Raw genomic sequence first — 11963 nt, forward strand, 5'->3', positions numbered from 1 at the left:
AAATAGAATCTTTGATACTTTTCTTTGAAAGAGCCCTCAAACTAAGTAGTGTTGTTATGCCCAATTCCCAGCTATCCAAAACAGTGTGAAAATTCTGTGGAAATCCGTATACTTCTGTTTACCCATTAGAAACTAACTGTATCCATTATTGACTTGCAGGTTGTCTCTACTAAGAAAACTTTTTGGTAAAGATCAAATACATATCCATCTGTTTTCCCTGCAATGTAGAACTTCTAGATATGTGTATACACAAATTATATAATTGATAATTCTTTATTACTAAAGGTTTATTTACATAGTGTTTAAAGCATAATAAAAAATAAATTACAATACAAAAGTGCTCTTTAGGAAGGAGACACTAAACAACAGGCCCATATTACCCCTTGACTATTTAGCCAAGACATAAGCTACAAATTTTGCCGGAAAAACTGTCCATACATTTTTAACTACTTCTTCATTATTCTTATGGACCATCATCCAGGACATCTGTTTGAAGAAATATCCAGTTATAATATTTTCAAAGGTTAGAATTGTGAAGAAAAAATATAAAATGTGATTAAAGGATATATAGCCTTCAGATGTAATTTACAGTTTTAAAATTGCACTTTAAAACTTTGCTTTTTTAGACAGTATAAAAGGCAGAATGAGACATATGTAATGAATTTCAGAATTGAGGTTCATATGTAAATCATACAATTTTTTAAAAAATAGTATTGGAAAAATATCAAGGTCTATACATTTAAATACAGATAATCTGTTTGAAAATTCCAGTTTGTTAAAAGAAATAACATCTGCAGTCCAGTCGATTAAAAACTGAAAATATCAATCTGTAAAGATTGATCTTGAGCCTAAACTTTTCGATGTTTTCTATCCTTTGAACAAATGCTTCTGTATCTTAAGCTTGTAACTTTTCTTTCAATAGCCCACTTACAAAGTTTGCTTTATCTACCAGTATGGGGGGAAAAAAGAATAAAGTTGGTTTTATTCCATTTCAAGTAGTTTTGGTATTTCTTTGCTCCATACCAAAGTCTTCCTCCCCCAAAATAAACAAGTGAATTAGAATTAAAAAAGAAAAAAAGTTAATAATTTCTTCTAGTTCTCAGAGTTTTATATAAAACTGTACAAAATTATCATCATTTAGAGTTGATTTTTTTTCACCAGCCCTGAATTTTCAAACTTGTAATATGCTGTTTCACAATCTTTTTATTAAATTACTTAATTATTCCAGTCTGCAAATGAGCATAGATTTTGCTCTGTTGTTATAGATCATTGAATTGAGGGGGAAACATAGTAAGCTAAACTATCCGTCACTGCTCATGAAAGACCCACATTGTTGATTATTTTTCCCAGCACAGAAGAAAAGTGACAAGTGATTCATCCTGCAATGGCATCTGCCAATCTTTTCATATCTATGTAATCTTTTGTAGTTACTGTGTGATTTAGCGTTGTGCTATTGTAAATCTTGGATTAATTAACAAAACAACAAAAATCTATCACCTGGAATATTGAAAGAAATTCAATAAAACAAGGTGTGTCTCATAGTTAAGGAGAGACATAAAAATAAAAATGTCATTTAACAGTTTGAATTTAGGATTTACTGTTAATCAGAAACACCGAGGAGGCTTAGCCCACCTTTTAATTGAGAATGTGGGAAGGAAAGAGAGTAAACACATTAACTTTAGTAGCAGAAGTGCTGCTAAAAGAAATACGTGAGAGGAAATGTAACAGACAAATTGGCTTTTATCCCCTTTGATACCAATATATGTGTATACAAGTCATAACACTGTAAGTAGTGTCTTAAGGGCAAAAATGTAGCTTCTTGTTTATAAAACCTAATGAGCACTTGAAAAAATTTACACTCTGAAATTAAATAAGACCTTAATGAGGCTGTGTATGACTGGTGATATGGAGGAGCACTGTGCTGGCTCCAGAGGGGTGTTGCTTGTCTAGAATCTAATATGCTGCAGAACTGGTTGGAAAACGGGTCACAACTGGAAAAGCCAAAGAAAAGTTTCCATTAACTTCAAGAAATACTAGGGTTCTTGTTCTTGGAAATCATCTCAGCTTCCTAAAACACAAAACAAAAGTTTAAATGGATAATATATTTGAGAAGAGTACAATAGGAATACTTGGCATTATGAATTACATATATGTTATTAGAAGGAAAATATTCTGAGGGAAAGTATTCATATTCTCCCCCAATTTAATTTTTAAAAGAAGTTTCCTAATCCTTATTACATAATTTTCAGAGTTAGTATCCTTAAATCATGGCCTCTAAGTACCTTGCATGGACACTTGGATGACCCACAACTTGTTCACACACATACATTCCATATTCTCCCCACTTCTCACTCTCATTACAAACAAAATCAGACATATAGAAAAGTAGAGAACAGAGTATGTGGAATTTACCCATCCCTTAAATTCATTAATTCATTCTTTTCTTTTCTTTTCTCCCCTCATCTCCCCCATCACCTAATTCTGCAGCCTTTTTTGTTTTATTTGCTTTTTTCCTATGCTTTTAAAGTAAATTGCTGACATTTACCCCTAATACTCCAGTATGAATTTTTCAAAATAGGTACATTTTCTTTATAACTACAATACCATCACTATACCTAATACAAACTAACAATAATTCCCTAATATTATCCATATATTTAACATTTTCATATTCAAGACTTTCCCAATTGCCCCTCCAAGCTTGTTTTTACAACTAGCTTGTTCACACTATTATTCATCCAGTTGGGGATCACACATTGCACTTTGATTGTGTTCATCTCTTAAGTTTCTTTTGATCTAAAACATCTCCCATATTTATTTTCCATGACCCCAAGTTGTTAGATAATCCCCTTAACTTTAAGAAGACAATAGCCGTTGGTGGGTAAAAACTCCCTGATGTTAATTTTGGTTTTCTGGTTTTACAATACAATCATTTTTCTCCATATTCTATTTTATAAATCCTTGAGGTCTTTCACTGGAGCTTTAGCCTATAAAAATGTGACCCTCTTTGCAACTAATAACGGTCTATAAAAAATGTTCTCCCGTGTAACAGAGCCAGAGTTTTACAGGATAAAGTCATTAATATCAAGAACTTTCTTATGAGCGTAAAATTTAAGTTTGCATGTCCGGATTTATAACATCTAGAAATTAAATGTGTGGACCTATTTCAGAGAATGGGAGAAATTCTGAGCATATGAAAAATAAATTGGCCCGGCGCAGTGGCTTATGCCTGTAATCCCAACACTTTGGGAGGCTGAGGCAGGTGGATCGCTTGAGCTCAGGTGAGACCAGCCTAGGCAACATGGCGAAACCCCGCCTCTACAAAAAGTACAAAAATTAGCTGGGTGTAGTGGCGCGCACCTGTGGTCCCAGCTACTTGGGAGGCTGAGGTAGGAGGATCACTTGACCTTGGGAGGGAGAAGTTGCAGTGACCTGAGATCGCACCACTACACTCTAGCCTGGGCAACAGGTTGAGACCCTGTCTCAAAAACAAAGACAAGAAAAATAAATTATCCTACTTTTTAAGCCTGATGAACCTGAAAACTGGAAAAATAAAATTATGCACTACTAAAACTGGATTCATTTCATGTAGTTATTAGTGCCAATAACTAAATGAGAGGAGTTGAAATCAATTCCAAATAGTACAAAAGCTCTCCTGTAAAAACTGCCAGATATGTCTATTGAGACACTCTCTTAATACCATAATTGGTTTACAATTAAAAAAAAAAAGAATAAGCAGATACTAATCTTTTGATTTAAAAAAGATTTATTTACTTGTTGAATATTTATTAGTAGTAGTAGTAATAAATATAACCCCGAAGCCACAAATAACCTTAGGATTCTCTCAGCTTTAATGGCAGTAGAGTCCAGCTTCTTAATCTTTTGCACAAAATACTCAAGGAGGAGCTATCCATAAGACTAATAGAAGACTTTTGTCTCCCTGACCCAGCTCCTCTAATTTCATATGGGAAACACCTAACAGCCATAAAGTGATGATCTGGGAGTCCTCATTAGAGATGGGCTGGACATGTCAGAAAGCTGAAGAAAGAAATCAACCTATTTGTGAACCTTACCATCTAAAATTGTTAGTCTGTGTCTTCTAAATAAACAGAGACCTTTTTCTCTTGGTTGAGCCTTTCCTCTTCTTTTCTGTAACAAGCAGAAACCAAATGTCAGGTGAACAAGACAAGAAGCAAGTGGGTAAATCCCACAGAAGCTTCAGGTAAGGTATTTTTCCCCCATATTTTTGGAAGAATTACATGCACTTGGGAGTAGATTGAAGTTTACACAGAGCTATACTGGTGCCATCTAATTAATAATATTCACACCTCTGAACTTAGAGACTTTTCAGAATGTAAGGGAATACAGTTTGGGTTCTGATTCAGGAACTCCAGAGTTTTAAAGCAGACACCTTATTTTACCATTAGTATCCCACCTCTAATTTGTATTTGTTATTCAAAAAAAAAATAAAAAGTTTTGTGTTGACCTAAGTCATCTTTATTGGTTCTATTCAAACTAGAACCTCAGAGTTGGGTTTGTTAGGCTTCTTAAAATTAGTTCTGTTTGGCCAGGCGCAGTGGCTCACGCTGTAATCCCAACACTTTGGAAGGCCAAGGCAGGTACATCACTTGAGATCAGGAGTTCAAGACCAGCCTGACCAACATGGTGAAACCCCATCTCTACTAAAAATACAAAATTAGCTGGGCATGGTGGTACATGCCTGTAATCCCAGCTACTTGGGAAGCTGAGGCAAGAGAATCGCTTGAACCCAGGAGGCGGAGGTTGCAGTGAGCTGAGATCGTGCCATTGCACTCCAGCCTGGGCAACCAGAGTGAAAGTCTGTCTCAAAAAAAAAAAAAAGTCTGTTTATTTCATTAAATATTTATTAAGGAAATGAGATAAATGGTGCTGGAACAACTAGATATCCACACGCAAAAGAGTGAATTTGGACTTCTGCCTCAGCCGTATACGAAAACAAACTCAAATCAAAGATCTAAATGTAAAAATTAAGACTATAAAACTCTTAGAAGAAAACATAGCCATAAATCTTCATGATCTTGGGGATTAGGCAGTGGTTTTTTAGATGAGACACAAAAGCACTAGCAGCAAAAGAGAAAAAATAAACCGGACTTCATCAAAATTTAACTTTTGTTCTTCAAAGGACACTATGAAGAACATGAAAAGACAACCCACAGAATGGGAAAAAAATAATTGCAAGTTGTATATCTGATAAGGAACTAGTATCCCTTAAATAACTCTCACAGTTCAACAAGAATAAGTGAAATAATGTACCCCATATTAAAATGGGCAAACTCTGAATGTATGCATCTCCAAATAAGATATACAAATGGACAATAAGAACATGGGAAGATGCTCAACATCAAGTCATTAGAAAAATGTAAATCAAAACCCCAATGAGATACCACTTCATATCCACTAGATGGCTTCATATAGTTTGGGTATTTGTCCCCGCCCAAATCTCATGTTGAATTGTAATCTCCATTGCTAGAGGTGGGGCCTGGTGGAGGGTGTTTGGGTCATGGGAGCAGATCTCTCATGGCTTGGTGCTGTCTTCAATAGTGAGTGAGTTCTCACAAAATCTGGTCATATAAAACTATGTAGCACCTCCCCCCAACTCTCTCACTTTCTCCTGCTCTCACCATGCGAAATGCCTGCTCCCATTGTGCCTTCTGCCATCGGTAAAAGCTCCCTGAGGCCTCCTCAGGAGCCAACCAACATCGGCGCCCTGCTTGTACATCCACAGAACCGTGAGCCAATTAAATCTCTTTATAAATTACCCAGTCTTAGGGTTTTTTTATATAGCAACGCAAGAACGGCCTAATACACGGTTATGATAAAAAAAAGACAATGAGTGTTGAGGAGGATGGGGAGAAATCAGAACCCTCATATATTGCTGACAGGAATGCAAAATAGTCCAGCTATTTAGAGACAGTCTGGCAATTCCTCCAAAAACTAAACAGAGTTACCATAAGACCCAACAATTCCACTTTTAGGAGAATTAAAAACATATGATCTACACAAAAGCTTGTAAATGAATGTTTATAGCAGCATTAGTCACAATAGCCAACAAGTAGAAAAAACCTAAATGCCCATCAATTGAATGGACAAACAATATGTGGTATAGTCATACAATGGAATATTATGCAGTCATAAAAAGGAAAGAAATACTAACACATACTACAACAAGGATGAGCCTTGAAAGCATTATGCTAAGTGAAAGAAGCTGGGCATAAAAGACCACATATTGTATGATTCTATTTAAATGAAATGTCCAGAATAAGCAAATCCATAGAGACAGAAAGTAGATGAGTAGTTGTCAGGGGCTGGTAGGAGGGGATAATAGGGAGTGATAGCTAGGGATATGGGGTTTCTTTACGGGAGGGAGCTTAAAAAGGTTCTGCAATTAGTGATGATTGCTGCACAACTTTGTGAAAATGAAAAGGGTAAATTTTATGGTGGGTAAATTGTATCTCAATTTTAAAATACATATAATGAACACCTGCTATCAGCACAACAGACTTTCCTAAGCCCTGATTCATAGTGGCCCTGCTGACTGCCTAGCCCAGTGGTTTTTACAAATGTAAGCTTTAAACATAAGGGATTTTTTAGAAAAGCTTTACGTAGCAGATTTTTATAAAATCAACGCCCCCACATAGTAAAGAAATCCCATAAGGAAATATTTTGTAAAATTAAGAAAGCTTTTGTAAAGTTACTAGTTCATACCTAATTTATCTGTCCTGCAAATGTGAATTCTTTTATATAGGATTTACTCAAAGGGAAAAACATCTGTTCAGCAACTATTTAGCCCATTGCAAAATACCAAGAGTCGCCATAAGAGTGTTAGAACTTTCCCAGAACTGCCCAGCCTTACGATTTTATCTCCACCACTTTATGAGCTCTTTCGGCCCATCGCTTTTTCCGGTAATGCTGGAAGAGGACCACTACAATTACTATTATGATCATCAGTGCACAGGCAGAGCCAATGGCCAGAGCCAGGAAGTGGATCTCAGAGAAGCGTACTGTAAGGAGAAAAAGATTAAATTAGGATTCTCTAAAAAGAAGAGGACTACAGTGAAATCTAATGACATAATAGGGATGCATTTAATCAATAGATGGAATCTTCCTTTGTCCTACCTTTATGCATAAAATAATATATTACCTTGTAAATCCTACTAGCAATAGGAAAACCATACACATACTTTAATGGTTCTCAAAGTGTGGTCTTCGAAGTAACAGCAACAATATCACTTGAGAACATGGAAATCTTAGGCCCCACCCCAGACCTACTGAATTAGAAACACTAGAGGTGCGGCTGAGCAATCTGTGTTTTAACAGGTCCTCCAGGTGATTCTGATGCAGATTTGAAAACCACTGGGTGGGTTGAACTACTTATGGGGTAAGGTTTTTGCTAACCTCATCAAACGTAGTGCCCAACCCATTTCTCCCTGACTTCTCACCACTTTCACTCAGTCAGTTATTTATTCAGATTTATTAAGGGCCTAATACATTCCTGGCACTGTGATAGAAATGCTGAGCCAAAAAAGACATCACCTTCAAGGAGCTCATGCCACTGAGAGGATAGGAAAGTAAATCAGAAGCTACAGTCTAGTGGATAAATGATGGAAAAGGGAAACCAGAGGGAAGGTCCCCTAAGCCACACTAGAGTCTGTGAACCCTGGTTTTCTTGTCCTTTAGCTTTATTTCTGATTATACTTCCATAAGCCCTCAGAGCCAGAAAGGACATTAGAGAATGTCTAGCCCAGGATTCCCAGCCTTGACTCCATGAAGGAGGATGGGGAAGAAGATGGAAGGTAGTCTGCAAGCCCACAGAATCCATGTCTCATTTTGTATGTCTCCACTGTTTTATGGGAAGCGGGGCCATGGCTTTTATTTGATTCTCAAAGAATAATTACCCACATATGTTTAAGAACCACTGATTTTTTGTTTGTTTAACCTGTTCATTGTGCAGATGAAGAAACTGAGGTCCAAAACCATTACATTATTTCTTTCAATACTCAAATGACTTCTGCAAGGTCACACAGCCCTCTATTGGTGAGGTGTTGAGAAATGGTTTTAAACTGTACTATGAATGAAAGGAAATCGTACCACTGCACAGGCTTATATGTTTGGGGTAGTGTTGGTTAAGAGCACACACCTGAGAGCACTAGGTTGAAATACTTAGCTGTGTGATTTGAAGTAATTAACTTCTTTGAGCCCCAGTTTCCTCATGTATAAACAGAGATAATGATATTCATTTCTTGAGTTCTTAATAAAAAATAAAATAATTCATGTAAGTTGTTCCTTGCTGTGCCTGTACAAAATAAACACTGAATGTATGGTAGCTGTCAAGTACAATTCAGAGGTTGGGACATATTCACATTTATTATCTCATTTTATCCTCACCATGATCCTCACTGTGTTATTCTCACTTTACAGATGAGGAAAATAAGACTTATTGATAGCTGGTAAATGGTAGCAATGACTCAAACCCAGATCTACAACTCATAAGTTTCATGTACTTTGCCCTTTGTTGCCTGGCATGGTTTTCCAGATTGTCCTTTATAGGGATGCAGACAATACAATGCACCAGTTTAGAGCACAGTTTTAGATTCAAAGTTGATTGGGTTTGAGTCCTAAGTTACTCCATTTATCAGCTACATGACTCAGGGCAAATGACTTAACCTCTGTGAGCCTCGTTTCCTCATTGGCAAGATGGGAGGCATTAAATGCACAATAAACTGATGAGATATGTAAAGATTAAATAAAATGTGTCATGTAAAGCCCCTGACATTTGGGAAGTACTCAGTAAGTGTTAGCTCCCATCATTAGTACCTGCCTCCTAGAGTGGTGTGGGGATTCAATGAGATAGTGTATGTCATGCACTTTTGACGGTGCCTAGCATTAGAGTAGGTACTCAATAAGTATCTCGAATAAATGAGTGAGTGAACAGACCTGTTGTAAGCCTTTCATCAAAGAATTGCTCCCTCTCCCTTTCACAATCTCAATGCCATTTTTGTAACGGATTCTCTGAGTTCCTTTGCTTTACTTTCTGTTTCTTTCCACAGCCAAACAAAGCCTTTCTCTTTTTACCCCAGAACTGTTCGGTCTCCCTCTGAGGCTCCCAGTTCTGAAGGGCTAGTCCCTCTCTCTATCCATCACAAAAGATTATCCCTCTCTCTCAGCCTTAACAAAGATTGCCCCTTTCTTTTCTACAAGCTCTCATCCTTTCCAAAACCACTGTTCCCTGCATAACCTACCAGTGTGCACGACGCTGAGCCGGATCTCCCCTATCACCCCATCAACATCAGGTGGGTTCTTCACCTGGCAGGTGTATGTCCCATTGTCGTCGAACTGCAGTTTCCAGAGAAGGATGGAGGCATCGTACCGCTCAGGATTCCCATCCCAAGACACCCGGTCCTTAAACCGCCCACTCATGGGTTGGAAGGGATCTATGTGGTAGTAGAATACCTAGAGAGGGGAAATGGCAAAAGGTCTTCTTACTCAGCACCCAGGCAAGGAGGCCAAGATGGTGGGAGCGGAAGTGAAACACCAGCAAACCCAACTGTCCTGTCTGCGACTCTGTCACTTGCTTTCCCCTTCAACGGCCTCTCAGTCTCTGTCCCAAGAATTGTTTCCAAGCTTAACTTTGTGCTTGCTGCTAAGAAAAATACTGGAAGGGAAAGGAGAAATGGACTGGCTTATTATTTCCCTAAACAAGAGTACCCTGGAAAATGATGATAATCTACTTACAAACTGCTCAGGTCCCCCGTCTAGAGGACGAAAATTCCAGGTCACTGTTAGAGCATCACCCACAGGGGCAAAGCTGGAGAAAGTGCATTTTAACCGAGCATCTGTCCCATTAACTGCCTCCAGCACCCGGGAGGTATAAATTTCCACAGCTGCTATAGGCCAAAGAGCTGCAATGAAAAAGAAGAAAAAGAAGGGTTAACAGGGGATATAGTATTGTGAGAACTTCTGACACTTCCAAAATAAATATCTGAGTAGGACTTAAAGTAAAGTGAAACTGAGATGCCCCATCTCCCAAACTTACTTCACCCAGAATCTACATACTCCTACCTGTATGCAGCCTGGACCCTCCCATTCCATGTGACAACTAAACTACCACACAGCAAGCCTTCGTAGTGCTTTTACTTTCTCCACAGCATGATAGCCTCGCCTCGTGGTACTGACTTCAAAACTGTTATAACAAACTACAAACATCCGCAAATAGAATCGAAAGCATAAACAAAAAATTAAAATGAATCATAACATTGATTAGACATTACATTATGTATTAAGGTTAAGCATTATGTGTTGTATGTAAAGTGGTCTAGCAGGTAAGTTTTCCAGATGAGTCCTTATGTGGATTTCGTACTGTTACTAGTCTATTACAGAAACTGAATTAATCAACTCCAGACAGCTTATGTTTGCCTGCACCCCTGGAACCTTTGTACCACGTGGCATTTTTTTAACCTTGATATTTACATTTAGAATGTGTGTGTTGGGGCACTTTCAAAATCACAGTAGGTCTCTCTCTAACAATCTCCACTTTCCTGGTGTTGCTGAGAATCACAGACAAGACCCACACACAGAAATCCAAATGCCAAGTCCTGCCAGCAGTGGGAGGTTGAGAACAGCCACACACAAAAAAATGGCATGTAACCTGAGATTAGAAAGCCCTCTCTGTGCCTGAATCACTGGCAGCTGAACACACCTAAACCTGTTTGTCCGAGAGCAGTTCTCCAAAAACAGTCCACCAACTTTGGTTTCAGTAAAACCCAAAGTAAAACAAACTGTATCTGTGGCTCAGGCTCCCAAACAAAAGTCTTGCAACTTCTAAGACAATTAGCTAACTTTATAGAGTGAGCAGTGAAGGAGGAAACGCTGAGAGAAGCCCGCCGGCTCTTACCTGTGAGCTGTATGCCAAGGAGAAGAAGCACCGCACGAGTAGAGCTCTTGCCATACATGAGGGAAACCCAGCCTTGGCCCCAGAGACCAGACCGGGCAGACCGAGGGCTCCAACACCCTGCCAAGGCCACTCCGGGAGGAGCAAGCACCGCGTTTTCCCAGAGAGAGGAGTTTGAGTTGAGTTCCTCACCTGTGCCTGTGACTCAGCCCGCTCTGCTTGTGCACTTTTCTGAAATGAAAGGTGGGGCCTCAGCTCCCAATGCCCTCCTTCCTTTCCTCTCTCCCGCCCTCTACACGAACGAGCATGAGCACGTCTGCACAAAGGTCCCAAACTCCCGCAGTCCTCTCTTTACTTTCAGTTAATCTGACTGGGCTCTGGCCTCTAGATGGCCTCGGAAACAGCCAGAGGAGGTGGTGCCAGTCTGAAATGTCCCAGACTGTTATGGGTTTGGCCCCCACACGCCCTTTTAAAACAGGCTTTAGGCTTGCCTGGGAAGTGAATGTTGAAACTGTCCTGCAGTGATTCCACTTCTCAAAGCACCACCCCAGGGCCACATTCACCTGGGACTGGATTCGATACAATTTCAAAACGGGAGTCGGAATTCCTTAGGACCCTCTGTGGACAAAAAGCTGATACCCTTGTTACCACAAGGATTCCTGCACTTCTTCTAGTTTGTAGCTTTCCAGGAGACCTGGCAGAAACAAACCAAATCAAATCTCCACGCTTAACAATCCTTTACCTTTGAAGAATTTAAAAACAAATCAGGACACCATCCCTGCTCATTCACCCTGCCATCCGAGTGCAATCTACAAAGTGCTCTCCTGCTGATTGTTTCATCTCCATAACGCCCCTGTGAAGCATTCCCATTCTACCAGCGAGGACGCTAAGAACCCGAGGAAGGTAAATGATTTGCCCAAGGTTGCACAGCTACCATGTGGCAAAACCAGAACTTTTCTTAAAAATCTAGTGTTCTTTCCACCAAATAACAGCTAATATGAACAATCAGACATGGGGCTCTCAAGGAAAAGGTTTT

The 11963-nt window shown here is 39.0% G+C and overlaps 1 protein-coding gene across 1 annotated transcript; it reads right to left on the reverse strand.

The window, feature by feature from the left end:
- Positions 1-269: 269 nt before the first annotated feature.
- On the reverse strand, positions 270-11271 carry MPZL2 (myelin protein zero like 2). The gene is made up of 6 exons (XM_055094916.2): positions 10931-11271; positions 9772-9938; positions 9279-9489; positions 6893-7040; positions 4074-4149; positions 270-2068 (listed from the first exon to the last, which is right to left on the reverse strand). The coding sequence occupies exons 1-5, from the start codon at positions 10986-10988 to the stop codon at positions 4086-4088; spliced, it is 648 nt and encodes a 215-aa protein (XP_054950891.1). The 5' UTR covers positions 10989-11271; the 3' UTR covers positions 270-2068; positions 4074-4085.
- Between the last annotated feature and the right edge of the window lie 692 nt (positions 11272-11963).

This window comes from Pan paniscus, chromosome 9, assembly GCF_029289425.2.
Source record: "Pan paniscus chromosome 9, NHGRI_mPanPan1-v2.0_pri, whole genome shotgun sequence".
Classification (NCBI taxonomy): Eukaryota; Metazoa; Chordata; class Mammalia; order Primates; family Hominidae; genus Pan; species Pan paniscus.

Bases quoted from the DNA above. Each gene is read 5' to 3' on its own strand.
- MPZL2 (XM_055094916.2), bottom strand. From the start codon at position 10,988: ATGTATGGCAAGAGCTCTACTCGTGCGGTGCTTCTTCTCCTTGGCATA. The intron at 9,939-10,930 runs GTAAGAGCCGGC...TTTTCATTGCAG, and splicing joins CCTTGGCATACAGCTCACAG to CTCTTTGGCCTATAGCAGCT. The intron at 7,041-9,278 runs GTAGGTTATGCA...TTCTCCTTACAG, and splicing joins GCTCAGCGTCGTGCACACTG to TACGCTTCTCTGAGATCCAC.